General features: G+C 37.2%; 3 protein-coding genes across 19 annotated transcripts in view; 2 read left to right on the top strand and 1 right to left on the bottom strand.

The window, feature by feature from the left end:
* The window catches only part of LOC105232674 (phosphatidylinositol phosphatase PTPRQ), an 862901-nt gene that overhangs the window by 595245 nt on the left and 246199 nt on the right, over window positions 1-21457 (bottom strand). For 16 of the 17 annotated variants that reach the window (XM_049451209.1, XM_049451203.1, XM_049451205.1 and 13 more), the window contains one exon: window positions 20471-20764. In XM_049451209.1, coding sequence (XP_049307166.1) covers window positions 20471-20764 — 294 coding nt within the window. Of the gene's footprint in view, window positions 1-20470; window positions 20765-21457 lie in introns of those variants that run through there. The other variant, XM_049451217.1, reaches the window with a different exon arrangement.
* LOC125777147 (uncharacterized) overlaps window positions 1-21457 on the top strand; it is a 495194-nt gene that overhangs the window by 291487 nt on the left and 182250 nt on the right. The gene's annotated exons all lie outside the window — the stretch shown is intronic.
* The window catches only part of LOC125777143 (uncharacterized), a 537355-nt gene that overhangs the window by 496847 nt on the left and 19051 nt on the right, over window positions 1-21457 (top strand). The window lies entirely within an intron of this gene.

The raw sequence follows: 21457 nt of genomic DNA, 5'->3' as shown, positions 1-21457 counted from the left end.
CTTCTCCAAAGAATTTAGAAACTCCACTGGATAATTCACGGCGACGTCTTCAATGGAAAGACGATCGGTCGATTTGTATGAGCGCAAGTCTTCCGGAATTTGACTTTGAATCTTCCAGTTTAAGTCAAGAACATCTGTATTTTTTGGCAGTTAATATTGCGCGTGCATTTAAGGAATCATAGTTAAGATAATTTGGCCAATGTCCGAAGATTGGTGATGAGTTCATCTTTCGTGAATTGATAAACCGCAGATGGAATTGATATCAAACCACCGGAAGCATCAACCGGAATTGACCCATTTCCAATTTTTAGCGAATACGATGTAAAATGTCTTCGACAATGTCATTTTTGTTCGTATCTCATAATTGACGCGGATTTAAAGGCTGATATGGTGAAATGATTATCGCGAAAAGTGTGGGAACTTCAGTGGCATTCGAAGTAGCTATCGCATCGTCCAACATTTGTTTCCACTGATTATCGTGTTCCAGCAATTGTAATTGCACACACCATACCATTCACAGTACGCAATACGCCGCGTACATTAATCAGTAGCAACCGAAGGTAGAAGCCATCATCGTTTTTTGGGTGGGTTGTGTAAATTCATCCTAATGCATTAGTTGAGAACACACCTGAATGTCCATCTACTGTTCGGTCTTGCTTTCAGCGTAACTATTTCTTCGACGATGCATTCCATGAATGCAAGGTATTTTCAAATAGAGCAATGTTCTCGTAAGCGGATCACTGACGAAAGTTGAGAAAAAAACTCGTCAATGTTAGTTTTGTTGTTGGCGGTGTTACCACCGGCTGTAATGTATTCTCTGGGCTGAAATAAACTCTTTGGCCAATCTCCATATTAACTGCGAGACACACAACAATCGGAAACCGTTCATGAATTGCAAAAGTAAATATCCTACAAAGCGCTTTATTGCAGTTCACGTATGGACCGTATCGTTTAAGACCATTAAGCGCCATGTTGCTTTCCTTGGTGACGTACTTACAAACGTATTTTATAGATTACACCAAACTGCAATACTAAACATTGATATGAGTTTAGAATGTGAATTAGACAACAGTGGAGAATATAGTGGGATCCATATGTTGTCAACTTCGATATTCACTACTCTAAGTTGTATGGTCGTCTGATGAGCTACGACGATGGAGTGGATATCCATCATTTCCAGTTTGCGATTCCGAAAGAAAAGCAAGCGGATAGTGTTTCGTGCATTTATTGTTAGACATATAAACCGAAAAGGGATTGTAGTGTCCGCAAGGTCCATGAACCATATTGCTTTCCACCACATCATATAATACTGGATCTTTCACACGTAAAGTTTTCACTGAATAATTTTCAATTGTTCAATTCACAACCTGTCGTAAAGCATCGTAAATCGTAATAGTAATAATTTTTCTCTTGAATAGCCGGAATAAAAAAGCAAGCGATCGAGACTGAACTATTCAAATAATTTCCAAATCAAAATATTGAAAAACAAAACAGAAATTGAAAAAAAAATGTTTTTGGAAAAAAGTTACTTTTTGGAATTATGCAATTTGCCGACTTTTCATGAAAAGTATAAGATGTTTTTATTTCTAAACCTTCCTTAATCCACAACGAACAACCTCTTAAAATTTCATCAATATTGGTTCAGCCGTTCTCTTAGCGTTACTAACGAACAAACATTCATTCGTTTGTATGAGAAAAAGAAAAGGACTGTTTTTAGGGGTTTTCCGGCAGTTATTCGAATAATCCCTGAACCTAAACGAATATTTTAAAAAACGAATTATTAAATTTCGTTCAGTCGTATTAAAGTTATGAGCGTACATACATTTTGGCGATTCATTTTTACATACATACATATTTATATAGACGAAGATGTAAGGTTGTTTTTATTGTTTTTTTTTTTTTGAAGAAATGAAATATTGAAATGATTCCTACAAACATGAATTTTGAACAAATGCTTATGATTTGAAATATAATTTTTGTATTTATGAGTTGTATTAAATTTTGACATAAAGAGATAAAAAGTATCCTATGTCCTTACCCTGGTTCTAAGCTACCTCCCCACCAATTTTCAGCCAAATCGATTCAGCCTTTCTTGAGTTATAAATAGTATAACTAACAACAACTTTCTTTTATATATATAGATTTTTCGGATATAGCAATACTTCAAATATTTGTCGGTAGAACTTATATACATACAACTATTCATGTGAAATATGTCCATCTGTATATATTCTCCAGTTATTGTTGGTATTGGTGTTTTTCCAATAGGTTGTCTGTTTGGTTGTCGTTCGTATTTGTTTGTCAAACAAATTTGACAGTCTATCGCTTCTTTCTTGCACATTTCTCTGATGTTAGGCCAAAAGTAGTTAAGCAATATTGTTTTTATAATTTCGGTGTGCACGTCTGTGTGTTTTTTCTGCTAATTCTAATTGTTCGTTTTGGTTAGTAATGCCAATTAGTAAGTTTGGTGCTATCACAAAGGTACAATTGGGAAAGTGGGAAATAATATCATCCTTAAAGTGGAATATTAACTCTTCATCTATTCTTAGTGCGTTAGTTACATTGGGTTTATCTACTTGTTGTAGTTTTGTTAAAAAATCTTGCTTATTTTTGTAATAAAATGTGTGACGCGTCCTACCTGGAAAAGTGGTTTGGAAGTCAATTGCCTCTTTTGTGGGATCTAGAATAGGTATTATTTGATTTTTGAATGAGTTCAAAGGTTGTTTCACCCTCTTTATTTGGTCAGTTGGAGAGCTCTGTGCTGAATGTTGAGAACAATCTGTTGTATTGTTGATTTGTTGACGGGAGAGTGCGTCAGCTACTACATTTTGGTGACCAGGTTTGTAGACAAGTTTGGGACTAAATTCCTCAATAAAATTCTTCCACCTTTTTAAGTTGGTATTCGGGTTTTTTTCCGAAATAGAATGAATGAGTGATTGGTGGTCAGTATAAATGGTTAAATCAGTGATGCCGTATAAAAAATTGCGGAGCTTCTGTAGCGCCCACACGATTGCAAGAAGTTCTTCTTCATTTGTGCTGTAATTTTTTTCAGTGTCGCTTTACGTTCGAGAAATAAAAGCAATAGGTTGGCGAAATTGGGAGAAAACTGCTCCAATCGCTTGGTTACTGGCATCGGTAGTTAATTCAAATGGTTTGGTAAAGTCCGGCTGATAAAGTTCTACCTGTTCTTGCAGAGCATCTTTTATTTTTTCTATGGCAGTAATTGCCGCTTCATCGAGCTTTACTTCTACTCGCGCACTTTGATTTTTTGAAATCATTCCTGAGTCACCTCGTAGGAGTATAGTTAGTGGTTTAGTGATTTGTGCGAAGTTTTTTACAAATTTCCTATAGTACCTAGCCAAACCTAAAAATGATCTGAGTTCTTTTAAGGTTTTTAAGGTACTCAACAGAGTCCTGAAAAAAATGCGACTTTTCGTCCGAAATTTTCATATTAGCTTCATGCAGTGCATTGACTATAGTTCGAATATATTCTATATGTTCTTCAGGCGTAGAAGAAAATATTAAAACATCCTCTATATAAACGTAAGCAAATTTACCGATATATTGTTGCAAAATGTCGTCTATGCATCGTTGAAAGATTGAGGGTGCGTTCTTAAGTCCAAACGGCATCCTAACAAACTCATACTTTGCGCCATTCACTGAAAATGCGGTTTTTTCGCGATCGGATTCATTTATTAAAATTTGATGGAATCCTGATTCTAAATCGATGGTCGAGAAAACCTTAGCTTTACCTAAATTTTGAACTGTCATATTAATATCAGGTATAGGGTAGCGGTTTATAGTATGCGCGTTAAGTTTTTGGTAGCCGACCACCATTCTCCGTTTAGGTTTATCATTTCCGTCTAATCCTTTCTTTGGAACAGTCCAAATAGGGGAAATGTACGGACTTTTACTCGACTGAATTATTCCATTTTCTGAAAGCCTATGTATTTCTTTATTGACGAAGTCATGGTCTGCCACGGGGTAAGGGTATTGTTTTGTCCAAATAGGATCTTCTGTTTGCGTCCTAATTGTAGCTTGGATAGTAGTTGTGAAGGGTAGGGTGTCACTAATATTTTCATTTGCTTTCATTATTTCCTTAATTTCCTCCTCATACTTGGCATTATCTACAGTATAATTAATGAAAGGTTCCTTTTTAATACGCTTTTATTAGCTTCACTTGTATGTATGTATGTATGTATGTTTGTAACTTTTTTAAGTGGTACTGAAACGTAGAATATTTGAGTGACACTGTAGGAAGGCGATAGTAAGTTTAAGCAGCTCACCAAAAAGATGCGCTTAAAAGTATGCAACATCTATATAAAACTAGTTTTAGTGACATTTAAATAGCATACTGATTTAGGCGTCGACAGTTCATAAGATGCAAGGTTGGACAGTAGAACATGCAGTAATTTATTTGGGCTCTCGACTGTTTGCTGCTGGACACGCTTATGTAGCACTTAGTCGTTGTAGATCTTTGGACTGTATTCGAATTGAAGAACTGGACTGTTCAAATTTGACAGGCAAAACCCCATGTAACAGTGAAGCTTTAGAAGAAATGATTCGATTAAGAAGTAATAATTCGTAAAGTCGTCAATAGAATTTGGTCGGAAATAATGTAAAAATTAGTCAATGAAAGGTTACGAGTAGATATTAAATACTGCCTAAGTATCGATTTACTTAACCAATACTACATGTCATAGTTCATATTTTAACAAGTTTTGGGGTTTCTCACATCAAACTAAAAAATTAAAAATAAATATAGTTTAAAAAAACTAAAAAACACGCTTTTAAAGCATATCAAAATAAAAAGTGAAAAATAATTTTTTGTATAAACTAACAATAATAATGAAGGAAAAATTCCTGTATTATTGTGAGAAAAGCGTGGGGTGCTTTGTGATATATTTTTCATTTCAGTCGGTTTTTAACGAATTGAGTTGAGTCGTAAGGACATCAATGTGTGTTTTGAGTGCTGCTGTTTCAGTCATCTTAATAGCTTTTGCTTCTGGAGTATATTTTTGTTGTCGTCAAAGGCTGCTTTCTTGGTGTTTGATCGAGGTAAAAACATGTAATCTTCTTTCTCAGATTACTGCTGTTTCGTTTTTGTTGGATTCGGCGCTGTCCGCTTTTTCCGGATCTGCTTTGAATCGTATGCTACTTTGTATCGGAAGTCCTACTTCCCGTGGTATTTTAATAATAATAATTAATTTATCCTTCTTTAGGATCGCGGAGTTCCAAGGATGTCTCCTGGCCTTTTTTGATAGCAAGTAAAAATTTGCTATCCCGGTTGAGCCCCCAGTTAATCACAATTGATTCACTTTTGTATGTACTTTGCACCGTCAGGGCAAGTTCCTTTATTATTTAATACAAAACTAAGACTAAATACATTTTGATAATTTTGTGCTATTTATACTACTTTATGGTACTAGTTTCTATTTGCTGTGTGCTATGTTATTTGAAGATAGACACACTATCTACAGTCGATTGTTTGTCGTTACAAACAGTCCCGAGAGAATAGCGTGTAGGAGATAACACTTGTTATGTGTGATACCATTTCTATTTCACACCATATATTGGAATTGCTTATCACTATTTGTTTATGCGTGGTTCGACATAAACAAGAGATGTTTTGGTTTTTTTGAGAAATAAAACGTTCCTTAACTCCCGCGCCGTTCTAAACAAGATTGTTGACGGTTCTCTGTTCAACACTTTTCCGACCGTAACAAATATCAATTTACAGTATAAGCACTTTGCTAAGGCATGCCCAATCTTGTCTGACATTAATAATTTATATTTGTGTACACATTTTTAGGTCATGAAAGAATCAGAAATTTTACTAACTTTTACGTTAATATCTTAATGTTTATGGTGCTGAAAACACTACAACTTAGTTAGAAATTAAGTTTCATTATTTTTTCGTATAATTATAATTGATTACTATATAAGCAAACACAAATATTGAGAGCTTGTGACAGTACTTTACCTAGTATTTAGATCAAGGTATTTCAGTGTAAGAATAGTAATTACCACGAAGAACGTTTATAAAAATTTACAACAAATATTTAAAATTATTTTAGAAAATTGAGCGCTGAGGCAGGCTAGGCCACTGGCATAAGTGGAATATGTTTGTTGTGTTTTATTACTTTTGTTTAAGCTTGTGGGTTCGTAAAGACTTGATTAGATTTGAATAGATATAGAAACAATATACAACGTCTATGGGAACCAAAATAAGGTTTGTTAGAAAAACGAAAATCAGTATATGTAGCATATGGGAGTTGGGGTAGTATCGACCGTATTTATGTATTATTTTTATCATGAAAAAATGTTCATGGCTTTCATTAAGGTAGCTCACATACAACCACCAATCATATGGAGTACAGTACCCCGCCAACCCATTAGAAACATAATGCATAGATATAAAAATTTGCGAATAACGTACTAGGGAAGCTTGCTAGGCGAATAATTTGAATTCTTTCCACTTTCCACGTATTAAGTAGGATGTGCACTACATCGTACTCCGTGTCGAATATAAAAAAATATACCGTTACAATTAGCGGGTCCTAAATACGAAGTCATATTGAAAAGTTTACTTTACTTGGAGTTAGAATTTGTGTTTTCTGGCTCCTCAGAGGTAAATTGTGTAGCGTAGTGGAAGAAATTGAATTTTTTCATAAGTGTTCAAATATTATCTCATAGATTCCAGAGTTTTATTTGTTCGGGAAGTCTCTTTTTGAAGTTTTCGGAAGCTTCATAACATAATCAGTGAAAACAAGAAAAAACGGTAACTTCGGCTGCACCGAAGCTAATATACCCTTCACAGGTGCAGTTTTTTTTAGTAACTATGTAAAGGTATTATGTCAAAATAAATACCGTTTTATTTAACCAAGTATATTTAATATAGAATGTAAGAATGATCAAAGTATGAATTATTTAAAAGCTCAAAAATAATCAAGATCGCGCGCCCTCTTCTCTCGCGTTCGCTTTTCGATACTCTTCTTTTTTTTTTAAGCATCCTTCGTGTTGCCACACGTTGCTCAATCAGTAGGCTTGCCATCTATCGTTGACAGCTCGGCCACTCCTGATCGATCGTCTCTCCTGGACGATTTTTCGCTATCGTCTTCTTCAGTAGTGTTTTGCTCACCATAATCTGGTGTCTCGGTTTCATAGTCGTCATCTACAAGACTATGGTTTACCCATGGTTTCATGTTGTCGTTCGTAAATACCCCTGCATATCGCTTCCGCTGCTTAGGCACATCTGGTAGATCTTCTACTACGTAGCGGTCGTTGGGTAAAACCTTCGTTACGATATATGGTCCTTTGTATGATGGTTCAAGCTTATGGGAGGTACCAGTGGGTGGAGGTACGTAGTCAATTACCACCAGATCTCCTTCATTGTACTTCCTTGGTGTTTGATGCTTCGCATCGAACCTCTGCTTCCATTTAGCCCTCTCTGCGGTTATTCGTTCGGCTGCTAGATTCATTCGGAAGTCTTCGTGTTGAATCTTGTTCTCCTCATTGTCATCCTGCACAACTTGAATCAAGCGGTTTACTGTTACGTCGCGTAGTTTAAAGTTGAAAACTAAACTATTCGGGCTCTGCCTAGTTGTTGCATTGCTTTGAGAGTTTAGACACCATTGAAGTTGCGGTAGTGCCTCGTCCCAATCTTTATCGTTTTTGATGCTGCATTTAAGTGATGCTAAAATGGTCTTATTTACACGCTCGGCCTGGCCGTTGGCACGGGGCGTGCGCACTGCCACTTTAACATGCCGTATCTCGTATCTTTGAATGAAGTTCTGGAACTCCTTTGACGTGAAGGCCGTGCCCCTGTCGGAAACGATTTGCCTGGGGCTTCCATATACATTTACATATTCTCGTAGCGTCGTAAGCACTGGTGTCGTTTTCGTGTTGCGTAATGCTCGTAGTATTACATACTTGGTAAAAGCACATACAATTACGAGTATATAATAATTACCTCGTTTGCTTCGTACGAATGGCCCTAGATGATCTATATGCACGCATCTGAAGGGTATCGGTACAACTTCGCTTACATGTAACTGCGCTTCCTTTTTACCGCCTGTAACTTTATTCATACAACATTCTGGACATGCTGCAATATAGGATTTTACATATGATCGCATCCGTGCAAACCAGAAGTCTTTCGATACACGCTCGCATGTCTTGTCCAGTCCGAAGTGACCTGCTTCATCATGACATGCTCTTACTATACGCCATTTGACGCCTCGTGGTACTACTAGTCTTTTGTTTCCGTTGACCTTGCGAAACAATCGTTGACCTTGCAATACGTAGTCATCTTTAATCTGACATTCGTTTGATGCTGATTTTCCGTTGAGAACTTCGATGATATCTTTGAGTGTTTCGTCTTGTCTTTGCATTGCTGATACCCAGTCGTTGTCCATATCGACCACTCGATATATTGACTCAGCAATTGTTGTCGGTTCTATCGGGGGAAGTGTTGGGCATCTACTTAACCCATCAGCCAGCATATTCTTCGCACCTGCGCGGTGAATGCATTGGAAGTCAAACTCCTGAAGTTTGAGCCACCACCTTGCGATCCGTGGTAACAATGGCGTAGTTGCTTTAGTTACTGCTACAGCGTTGCAGTCGGTGATTACCTTAAAGCTATGCCCAATTAAGTACATACGATATCGCTGCAGAGTTTCAACTATTGCCAGAACTTCTAGCTCGTGGCTGGCATAGTTACGTTCTGCGTCGTTGCACTGCCTGCTAAAGTAAAACACAGGTCGCCACTCATTAGCGTTGTCGTTCTGCATTAGAATACCAGATAACCCCATGGAACTCGCATCCGTGTGTACCTCGTGTGGTTTCGTTGCTTCGTATATCGTCAGCACAGGTTTCGTAATTATAATCGATTTCAATTTCTCAAAAGCATCGTTCTGTTCTTTGTTCCAGACAAACGTTGCATTCTTTTTCAGCAGTGTCGTTAATGGATATGCTATGATGCTATATTCTTTGACAAATTTCCGGAAATAGCCGGTTACTCCCAAAAATTGTCGCACTGATCTTATCGTTGTGGGTTTCGGAAACTCTTCGATCACCTTCGTTTTGTTTTCACCAGGACGTATGCCGTCGGAATTTATGTCATGACCTAAAAACTGCACTTGCTGGGTCAAAAATGTACTCTTCGAGGGTCTAAGCGTCAGACCTGTTGCGTTTACAGCTTCAAGAAATTCTCGAAGTACGTCAATACCTTCGTCAACTGACTTCGTGGCTATGATTACCTCGTCTACGTAGTTGACCACTTTGTCACGTTGTTTAAGCGTTTTAATTAAATTTACCATTATCTCCTGGAAAACCATTGGAGCGTTCACTAGACCGAAAGGCATAACATTATGCTCAAACAGCCCTTCATGCGTCAAAAATGCAGTATACTTTTTCGATTCTTCGTTCATAGGTATTTGATAATAGCCGGAGGTCATGTCCAGCGTCGTAAAATATTTATTGCCAGCTAGACGTGAAAGCTGTTCCTCCACGATTGGCATAACGTAGTTCTTTTTAACCGTGACCTCGTTCAATGCTCGAAAGTCGATGCACATTCGACTCTCACCGTTGGATTTTTTTACTAAAAGCACTGATGCGGCGTGTGGGGAATTGCTTGGACGGATTATATCATTGTCCAGCAGTTCCTTTAAAATTTTTGATAACGTTGGTCGTTGTGAAAACGGAACCTGGTACCGTTTGCCTAAGATAGGATCTGATGTTGTTACATTTATGGTCATTTGTACGTCCTTGCATCTACCAAGTTGACTAATATCTTCTGCAAAACATTGTTTAAAATTTTTTAAAAGATTCCTTGTCTTGCCTTTGTCTTCTTCCGTTAAGCAGCTAGATATATTTAAGTCGGCTTTCTCGTTTTCTTCTAGCCGTAGCACTCCGTTATCAATCACCATTTGATACCCGTTGTTTTTTAGAACGTCGCGCCCTAATAAAATATCGTAGGGCAGCAACTCATCAGCAACAATATACAATGTCGCCTCGCGTTGGACTTTGTCAATAGTCACATTAACGTTGACTTGTTCAGTAACTTGCACCTTGGATCCGCCGAATCCTGTAAAGCATCTTTTAGCTTCCTTCGTCTGCATACCATCTGCTGCAGATGCGCGTATCAGCGAGCATACGCTGCCGGTGTCAATGAAAGCCTCTAGTCGCCTTCCTTCAAGCTCCACCATTTTTGTAACCGGAGGGGCTTCGTCGTGTTCGTCGTGGTCGCCAATCTTCGCAACAGATGCCTTTTTGTTGCAATTCTTCGCTTCATGACCTATTTTTGTACATATAGTACACCGTTGTTTCCGTTGAGGTTGCGGACACTTGGCTGCAATGTGCCCGTAATCATTACAATTGAAACATTTTATTTGTGTTGACTTCGCATTTGCTTTCAATTCGGGTTTCGCTGTTTGCTGAGTTAACGCCGTTGGAGTCACCGATACGTTGCTGACTGTCGTTAAATTTTTGAGCGCCACCAATAGTTGACTACACGTCGCAAAATTCATTGTTGCCAATGTTTTAGTTAGTACACTGTTGTTGAGTCCACCGATAATATGTGTGTTGATGGAAACATCGTCCACCGTACCTTGTCGACCTATCGTTAACATGGAGTAATAATACTCTAAATAGTCTTCGTTGGGTTTGCGTTTGCGCTTCATAAGCGCCTTATGCGTTTCAGCTGCGTTGTGTGCTGACGGAAAGTCCGCAGTAAATGCGTGCACGAATTGTGACCAGGAACTGAAAACATCTTGCGCGTCCAGCCACTGTTTGGCCATGCCTTTCATTTTGTGCTGAACCGCGATCAAAACCATATCTTCCTCCCAGCCATAGGATTGTTGTAGTTGCTGAGTTCGATTTATGAACTTCATTGCTGACGTTGAACCTTTGAGTGGGTCGAATTCAGGCATTACACCTATCATATCCTGAATTCTCATCTTTGGGCGTGATGCTGTTCGTAGATCATCAGCAGATTCCCAGGTCGCTAAGCTTGAATCTGGCCTAACACCATCGTTGTTGTTTGACGCTTGTTGAATTTCATCGTTCGCTGGTATCGGTTCTGAGTTACGATTCATTGTACCAATAGCTAACGTTAAACTTGCCATCGCCTCTCTCAAGCTATTCAGTTGCACTCGTAAATCATTTGTGGATACCGCACCATCGTCTTCAAGCTCCATCGGATCTACCTCATCAGCACCCAAAACTTCTTGCAGTTTGGCTACTTTAACTATTTTGGTACCCGTCGTTGGTAAATCGTTAGCCCTTAGTAGTGCATTCAGTTGAATAACCTTTAGCGTATTTAACTTTATCATGTTTGTAAAAGAAATATTTTATTAGTAGAAAACCAATATTCCTAAAACAATTTATTTCACCGTCCTTTTATTTAGAGCCTGCACTGTGATTTGTTTGCCTTTATTTCGTTGTCTTACTCTTGCTGTTCGCTGCTTGGTACTGCTTCAAATTCGTTTGCCAATTCCAATTGGAAGTTCTGCTTGCACACGAACCAACTAGCGTGTGTAAGCGTTTTAAAATTTAAACGTTGACTCGTAGACGCAGAGAAGTCTAATTAGCGTTGTTTCGTATCTGCTCAGTCGAGACTGTTGTATGCAGCGCAGTCAGCTCCGTTTGTTGCACGCTTGCGCCTTCGTTGAATTGCCTTCTTTCTTTGCGTATCTATAGAAACACGCTGTACGTTGAAACTCAGGTTGCTTCACTGTTGCACTGTTTTGCCGCAATACTTGGCTGTCGTGTTGAGACTCTTCTTTGCAGAGGCAAACGCGGCGTTTTTCCCAATACGTGCTCGTTTTGCGCTGTCCCTTTCCTTGGAGATTTTCGCCGTTTGTGTACTACACTCGTACACCGCTTCTATTGTTTCTGCTATGCAATTCGTTGTAATTGCTCGGTGTGTCTTTCCTAATAAGACGTTGGCGTTTCGCTGTGGCTTCGTTTTGCAGCACTTACACTTGGCTGCGCCGTCTTCAAAATGACGATGCGCCGTCTTGCTAATACGTGCACGTTTGCGCTGCCGTTGATCGTTGAAGATTCTCGTCGTTCGTGTACTATACTTGTACACCCTTGCCACTGCGTCGACGTTTTATATCGTTGTAGGCGTATGGATCAATAAATTCCACTTCTGAGATGTAAAGGTATTATGTCAAAATAAACACCGTTTTATTTAACCAAGTATATTTAATATAGAATGTAAGAATGATCAAAGTATGAATTATTTAAAAGCTCAAAAATAATCAAGATCGCGCGCCCTCTTCTCTCGCGTTCGCTTTTCGATACTCTTCTTTTTTTTTAAGCATCCTTCGTGTTGCCACACGTTGCTCAATCAGTAGGCTTGCCATCTATCGTTGACAACTATGTGTTCAGTTTTTATGGAAGCTATATGCTAAAGTAATCCGACCAGAACAATTATTTCGGATATTATATTATTACCTTAAGCAGTAATCCAAGTCAAATTTTGTGAATATACCTCGTCAAATGCGAAAGTTTTCCATATAAGCCCTTGATTCCGATCGTTCAGTTTGTATGGCAGCTATATGTTATAATGGTGCGATATCGTCAGACGTTTGCAAAATTTCAAAACGATATCTTAAAATCTGAGGGACTAGTTCGTATATATGCAGACGGACAGACAGACGGACATGGCTAAATCGACTCAGCTCAACAAACTGATCATTTACATATGTATATACTTTATTGGGTCTCTGACGCTTCCTTCTGGGTGTTACAGACTTCGTGACAAACTTAATATCCCCGTTCACGATATAAAAATAAAATCGGCTGCACCGATAAGAAAGGAAATGGATCTTTTAGACGTTTATAGACGTTTATAGACGTTTATATTTTAAGAAGATTTATTATTAACATAGACTAAATGGAAAAAATTATAATGTTTACATATTCTTACATAAGTATATATCATATATTTATATATTTATATGTATATATTTACAGTTTGCTTTATAAAAACACAGAGCAAATATAATATATATAGTAGCGGACAGTGAAATCCGGAAAACTAAAAAATCATAGGATTTCCTTATTATTTTAGTGGACCGTTTAAATTTTTTATTTTAAAACAATAATATATATAATATTTAATACGTTAGTATTAAGCGTAAGAAAGTCAGTGTAGTGGATTGCACTTATAAAAAAAAAATTTTCATTTAAATATTGTATCATTTTGGTAACTAGCAATATAAACAGTGATATTTTTTTATTTACATTAGAGAAATGATTTTATAGTTTTTATTAAAGAAAATATTAATCTATACAAAACAGTGTTTTCAGTATTTTCTCTACCCTCTTTGCTTTTTATAACGGCTTTTATACGCATTGAATTTGTGAAGTTTTTTATTGGTACTGGTCCAATACCGTTATACCACGCTTATTCGATAATTCCAATCTACTCTGTTAAATTCTCTGGTCTCTTCTGTGCTTTTACTATAAACCAAAAGTTTTCAATGGAATTTGTAATTAAAATTACAGCAAGAAACTCTAGTTGAACAAAAAAATGGATACTTATTATTTTGACACGATGGCAGGGCGCAGAGTCATCCTGAAAAATAAGGACATCCGCTTGTGAAAAGTGGTTTTCCATTGAAGGTATTAAATTTTTTTCAAGTATCTTCTGATAATTATTCCCATTGACGGTTCCTTCTATTAGGGTTAGTTGCCCAAGGCTATAGTAGGAAAAGCAACCCCAGACTATTCGGCTGCCTCCCTGATTAACACTTTTTGAACACATTCGTCCTTGAACCGCTCACCAGTTCTCCTTTCCACGTAGGACATACCATCGCTGCAAAAAATGTTAAATTTGGACTCGTCTGAGAAGATTACATTTCGCCAATCAAGTTGAGTCCAGTTTTGATGTTCTTTTGCCCATCGTAAACGCTTTTGACGCATTTTGAGGTTAAATTGGTTTTTTGGCGGCCCGACAAGCGTTCAAACCAACCTCTTGAAGCCTTCGACGAATAGTTCTTGTGCTAACTTCCGTACCGACATCTTCAAATAACTCCACTTTAATGTCCTCAGCAGTATTGAAGCGATCCCTTAAGCTGATACGTTCTATAACCCGATCTTCCCTAGAAGTTGCCTTCTTCTTTGCTCCAGAGCCAGTTTTGCTCTTAAGAGACTTTAACCAAGCACGAGCACGAAATAAACTTTGAAACTATTGAAAAAAAAAACTAAAAGTTGTTATAAAACTTGTAAAGAGCACTAATTTATGTGAAAGAATAAACCTTTCAGCAAAAAATTACACAAATTGTCGGTTACAATCGTGCTTTAAATACAAACCGACGGGTTGTCCAGATCCGCTGTATTTATATTTCTATAATACATATTTATGCTATATAAATTACATTACTTATATCTATGACTTACACTTAATATTATTATACTAATTTCTAATTTAATTATTATACTATATTAATGAAACTAACATATATATTTCTAAAACTTAAAAATATTCCGTCATGATCACTATAAGGTGTTTCATACGTGATACATGAGGTCATTGCTGGATCCATGTTTGTTTATACCTAATCTATTGCTGTCACTGTTTTTGTTTTGGCGGCGTTGTCCAATGTAGATTGAAATCTCAACTGTTGTAAACGAGTCTCTAAATCGTCAGTTGCTGTGAGGGGAAATATGTTAAAGTCTCCAAGGGCTACTGATGGTCCATTAAACTGCTAATTTATCTGACGGATATTATTTACCACTTGCTCTCTAAATTCTGGCAATCTATACGTGGGGTTCCTGTACACAAGTGATAAAGAAACTGTCGAGTTGTTTACGTTTAATAGTTGGTAAACGTATACTGAACCTGTCGCGTTCCTTGAGAATGATCCTTCTGGTAGATCTGTGCACCGATCTTGTTTAGAGTATATTATAAAACCTTGTTTCTCCATTAAGGCGTGCAATAACATTATAGCCCTGTATTGAAAATTCTTATTGAAATAAATCCCAAGTGTCAGCAAAGCACAGAATATCAGCAGAACAAATCAGTTTATTTGATCTGATATCCGCAATATGCTTATTTAGACTCCTTACATTTTGGTAATAAATATCCAGGCGTTGTTCCGATTTTTCTCTCTCAATCTATTAGGTTGAGTTTTAATGAAATCCTGCTGTCCAAATGGGTTCGGAGAAGAAAATTTTCCGATTATATATAATCCATTGGCATTTGTGGCCCTGTTACATCCTACATATAAAGCTGACCTGCTAATTCTACCCTCTAAATGAATCGCAACTTGAGCGTAGGTTCCACCTTGGCTTTTATGTATCGTGATGGCTTCAGCTGGAATGACAGGGAACTGTCTACGTTCTATGGTTATTTGTTCATTTCGCTTGTACTGGAATGATCGGACCACACTTATGATTGATATGATCTGCATTGCGACTATGAGGCTGCTTGAAACGTGCAAAGCTTCCCACTCTTGTTTCGGCGAATTTTATCCATAGTCGCACAACTGCGCTTTCAGGTCCAGGCGATTCGGTACCCACCTGCATTAGTTCCCCTGTAGCACCATTTTCTAGTCCATCACTCGTCCTTCTGTTGACTGTTACCTTATATTTAATCGATGTTTTGAGCTACAATGTATGAGGCATTCCCTGTATTTCTGATGGTTTGAAACTCTTCACACCTTCAAATATGTTTGCCTTGTTGCATTCTGTTAAGGAAATTGACTTAATTGTATCCTTCGCAGTCGAAATGAACTCTTCGGTCATCGTGTTCGCCAGTTTTGTTGTATTGAAATTATTTGCTCCAGCATTTGAATAAAAGAGATGGATGCCTTCGTTGTGTACCACGTTAGAGGTCTTTTCCCTGCTTTTGATTAATTGGATATCAGCGTGTGTCACATTTCTCTCTGACATGTTTTTTAAAGCGATGGAAAATTCTTGATCTGCACGCTGACGCATTATTTCGGTCAGCTCGAAGTATCGAAATTGATCCCAAAGTCGCATTCCTGTAATTGCACTGTAATGATCATTCTCATTCGGCGCAAATATCCATCGATCTCCTACTTGTGGCAACTGTTTTAAGTCACCAAATACGATAATTGTAATGCCTCAAAGTGAGCACATAAAAATTTGCTTTAGCCTACAATCTAAATACGCAAACATTTTTGCTCCAAATATTGAAATTTCATCAATTATTATAAGCCTAATATCTATGAGATTAGCATGCATGGTGTTCAATATGTCACTATTGAGAGCCGAAGATCGGCGGAGGACTTGTTGGCGGGGAAAGTGAGTGAAAAATGGAATGAAGTGTTAGACCTCCAATTCCAAATACTGCTTTGCCAGTAGGTGCGCAGAGTAACACCTTGGCTGTTAGTTCCTGCAAATCTCTTTCTAATATTAGAGGTGGTAGTTTAATTAATCGAACCGCCTCTTCCAAACTATTGTTGTCCTAAAAAAACAATAACATCTTCTATTTGCTCTGGAACAGCTAGAGCTCTGAATTCGGGAGGCTGACTTTCAAAAGTTGAGAGGCAGTTCCCTCATCAGCTTTTTCTTTTGCTGAAACATCCAGGTTTTCCAGAATCCGTTCAAGCTCGTTGGATAAAAATATGTCATATTTGAGCTTAATCTGCTCAATTTGCTCCTTGTGAGCGTTGCAAACACTCTCGACATCCTTATTTAAGAGCTCGGTCTCCTCATTTCTCCATGAGTGAAACATCTTGGCAGTTTCCCTGAAGAAATCAGCTCTTGAATTTTCAACGCTGAAACGCTTTCAGCGCAGAATAAGCGCTTGCTTCTTTTTCCTTAAAAATCTCGATCCATCTATTAATGCCATTGTAAGTGCAGTCATACTTCATTGTAGTCTTCATTATTAACAGAAACATTCCTACTTGTTTTGGAAAATCTGAACCATACTGCAAAATCTGCTAAGCATAGTTCTTCCAATTGATCGGGCCTTTGAGAGTAGTGCTCCAGTACACTCGGTACATACATATATGTCCTTAGAATTCTCCTGTAAAGCATCCAATTCACGTCTGGGCTTTAGCATCCTTATTCGATTGTTTGGATAAGATGTATTTATAAATATCTCCCCATTACTGCCTTCAGATAAAGGCAGTCTCAAAATATTATAAGCTGTTTCTTCAGTCGATTTTTATATAATTAATTTTATTTTATAGCTGCTTGCTTTGCTTTTTATCGAGCTTGTTATGCAAGTTACTCTTTACGAGAATGTGTGGCTTTTTTTTTACAGATGAGCGAGGTCTTCTGCGAGATGCGTCTGAGTTAATAGTTCTTCCATTTTTAGAAATTGAATTTTGAGTTGCTCAATACTTTCCTCATTCTTCAAAGGAGAAAAGAATTTCTGTCCGCGGCATCGGCGGATATGGCATGTTGAATCGGCACACTTGTTTTCATGCAGGTATCTCAGGCAAGCTCGACCATGCCTGTGTTTTTGGTACTGAATAGATAAACCTGCAGACACGTTAAATCCTAAAGACATTCTGGAATAACAGGAAACTTAAATCCTTCTGAGAGACAGATATTTGGTATTTTACATTGTTTGACAATCCGATAGCAGGTGCTGCAAAAATTATATTTTTGGTCCGTAGATGGAAACTTCGATGACAAGTAAAAAACTTTTCTAGTATCTTCCGAGTGCGTGAACTTTGATGAGGTCTGACCTTTTTCTAGTTTTTTTGCTTGGTGAGGAAATCAAGTGCCCCACAATACACGCATATTTCTGTGGGCCCTTTTTTTTGTTAACAATTCGTACATATCAAATATATTGGCAGCTTGACGTCGACGTGCTTGTTCTTCTGGCAGTGCATCAGGAGAAAGTTCACGACGTCTTCTGATATTCCACCTAGCTTGCCTTTCGCTCTTCAATTGACGAATTGCAGGATCCCACCTATGAAATTGTTCTCTTTCCCACGTTGATTCTGGCTCGGTTGCAAGTTGTTGCCTGGTTTGCTGGCATGTCACTCTTCTTTGAAAATAATTTAAAATTTGTTCACGATGTCTTTTTATTGGATCTCCTCGACGACTTTTCCTCAATGTTGCATCTCGTTGCTTTTCTTCTTTTCTGGTTATTGGATTCTGGCGTCATACAGAACGTTCCATTGTGTCACGCTCCTGCTCCTGAGCTCTATATTCCGGATTCTAACGCCTGATTGAATATTGTGTCGCGCACTTGCTCCACTATATTCTCGATTGCTGCTCTATATTCCCGATTAGTCTGTCTATGTTCCGCGGTGTTACGTCCCTCCTCCTCATTTCTATACTCCGAATTCAAACGCCACAAAGTAATCCGATGTGTTTACACCCTCTTTATAAAATTTTTTAGAACCATATGCAAAATTCTTCCTGTTTTTTACCTGGTTAGACTTTACCTAACCTTCTAACTTTGATTATTACCTAGGTTTTGTTTTGTACCTACCTTTCAGTTATTTAGGGTTGGATAACCCTGCTTACAATGTTAATTATTCATAATTATTAATATTAAATAAATAATAGCATACTGGAAAAATTAGGGACTTATTTATTTAATCATATTTTTGCTACTTATCTTATGTGCCATACATATTCTTGTCAAATAAAAAATCTTCCATACTAAAATTTATTTTGATCGGTAAGTTTATAAGGCAGCTTTATGATATAAATGTCCGATCTGTAAAATTTCCCTGGATACTATATTACTGTCGTAGACATTAATCCATGCGAAAATTCATCAAGCAATTTTTGGGGAAATATTAAGGTGTTAATTACAAAAGAGGCATTATAGATTTTTTTATACCTCAGTTATACTTTCTACCTACCCATCGAACTATGTTTAGTTCTTACCTACGTTATTAGGTTTTGTTTTGAACCTATCTATCAGTTAATTCAGTGTTTAAAACACAATTATGCTTAAAAAACTACTGCTCTCTTATTATTAATACATAATAAAATATGTGTCTGGAAAAATTAGGAATTTAATTATTTTACTGCAAATTAACAAAAAAAAAATATTTTTGCTCCTTATTCTTATGTTACGTATTTTTAACATAACTTTCAATTTGTTTGTTTAAATGAGTTAAGTATCCACCCCCTTTACCCGGTGAAACTGGCGCATTCTAATGCTACAGCGCAATTCACCACAGGATGCCACTACACAACAACATCAATACTCGCACCAACCCAACCAGAAAAAGCAAAAGCGAAGAGGATAGCGAACACAATTCCTCAGACACTCGTCGCATATCCACTTACAATCCGCACCTCAACTTTCTCCAACATCAATTTTCGCATATACAGCCCGCCGGGTCGACACCTAACGCTAATCTCCTACAATTACCAAATTCAATCACGATCCGTGTCCACTTGATTGCAAATAGTGACAAACCGTTCCCGGAATTGGAGTATCGCCGCCTAGCCCGTCGATATAAATTTTAATGAGTTTGTACATATGTATAATAAAATCAATAAATTTAAATAAACTTGTTGAAAATCGGAATGTGTACAAAATAAAACGGACATTTTTATTTAATTGAACGTAGTGGTGAGTGTTCTACAATGCATCCAATATACATTTTATTCATTGTTGTTTCAGTTAGTCACATGTCTACCTGACCACTTTTGTTGAAAATTCAAATTGGAATTAATATTATAACCGATTTGTTTAGAATATATTATTTGTATAGTGGTTAATTCTGATTACAATATAAAAAATAATGAAGAATATTAATTAGTTCCGTTACACCTACAAACTATATTATATTGCGAAGAAAATTGGTTCACATTGGTTCATTTAGCCAAAGTTGCCCATATATGAACTTGATTTTGATTGGTCAGATTGTATGGCAGTTCGACCTTAACAATTTTATTGAAGGTTAAAGCGATATCTTGGGCAATAATTCCAATAGATAATAAGAACTTAATTTTGATTTTTCGGTTTGTATCACAATATACATATCTCATTAACTGAAAAAGTCTCCAATAGTAGCATTTGACTCCGATCGTTCAGTTTGTATGGAAACTATATGCTATAGTGAGCCAATCTGAACAGTTTCTTCCGATATTACATTTAGGCTGTTTACGGTAAGGTGGTTATCGGGTTATGTGATTATTAGATTAAAAATAACATCTATGCTCCGTGCGGTGCGAGACATCTGCCTCGTTCGCGTTTTCATTATTTTCTCAGAAAGGTGTTTTTCAAAACGTTTTCCACTCTCAAAGAAAGAGTTTTAAAGAATTAAAGATTTCTAGTTCCTAATTGGAGAGAGCATTTTGAATGTCATTCGCTATCGCGCTATGGAAGTTGAAGAGAAGAAGAGAGAATAGGAGAAATACCAAATAGCCCAACAAACCTTGAGTTATCCAAAGCCTACGAAAGCATGATTATGGAACATGGTATATTATTGACTTTAAATTATATATAGGTTATGTACTCAGTCATATGCAATAATTTTTTGTTTATTTATTTATTATTACTCACGAGCTCCCAAAGTTTGTAACATTATTTCGCTGGGTAAACCGGACGACCCATTGATAGATATAGCATATACGCTAAGTTTATATATGCCACATGGATCTAGGTTTTCAAAAGCATATTCGTTTTCCTTTGTTTTGTTCCAATAACTGATTTGCTTTTCCTCCATACGTTGGAATGGGCCATGCAAATAAATTTTATAAGCTTCTAGACACTTTTTTGTTTTCACTGAAACATTCCAATATATTCCGAGCTCAGTTGCACTGATTTTTGTTGAAGTTATATTAGAGATGTCAGGTACTGAAAAAAATAAGCAGACATTAATGAATAATCTATTTCTTTTAAATTACTAGAAATGTGTTCAAGGGAAAATAAACGTGAAATTTAAAAATTTTAAATAGTATATATTCGCATATACAGATATATATATTGTTACATATATGCGTGTATACATAAAATATACCTATATACTATCTCCAGTTATTCCCCGACAAGGGGTTAAGCATGTCTGGCCTTTGCAATGACCATAAATAAGGAGGTAAGAACAATCTTTAGAAATTTGCGGAATCAACTTGGAGTTCCTGTTTTGCGCATGGACAATAGGGTGGGTCGATTCCGGAATTTTTTCGATTCGGTATTTCTAATAGTGCGGAAAAGTTGCCTTAGTACTTCCTGATTCCAATGCAACTTTTTGTTTTGAGATCGGATTGCATCTTCAACCCGAACCTCGGCCTTGAAATTTCGGAAATCCACCTAAAATCGTGAAATTGTCTACCTAGCACCTGAAATACGCATCTCATGGAGCGTGGAGGTGGCTGCTCTTCGGGTTCCTCCCAAGCCCAACCCAACCATATGTCAGGCTTGTTTTAGTCTGAATCTGTGTCAAATTTATTGGTAAAATCAGATTTTGTACTAAACTTTGGCACTTGTTGCCTAGATTTCAGTGTAGAGCGTATAAAAAGATCACGAGATTGGGGGCCAATAACTTTAGAA

Source organism: Bactrocera dorsalis, chromosome 3 (assembly GCF_023373825.1).
Source record: "Bactrocera dorsalis isolate Fly_Bdor chromosome 3, ASM2337382v1, whole genome shotgun sequence".
In the NCBI taxonomy this organism is placed as follows: domain Eukaryota; kingdom Metazoa; phylum Arthropoda; class Insecta; order Diptera; family Tephritidae; genus Bactrocera; species Bactrocera dorsalis.
This window is presented reverse-complemented; position numbering and strand designations above follow the sequence as displayed.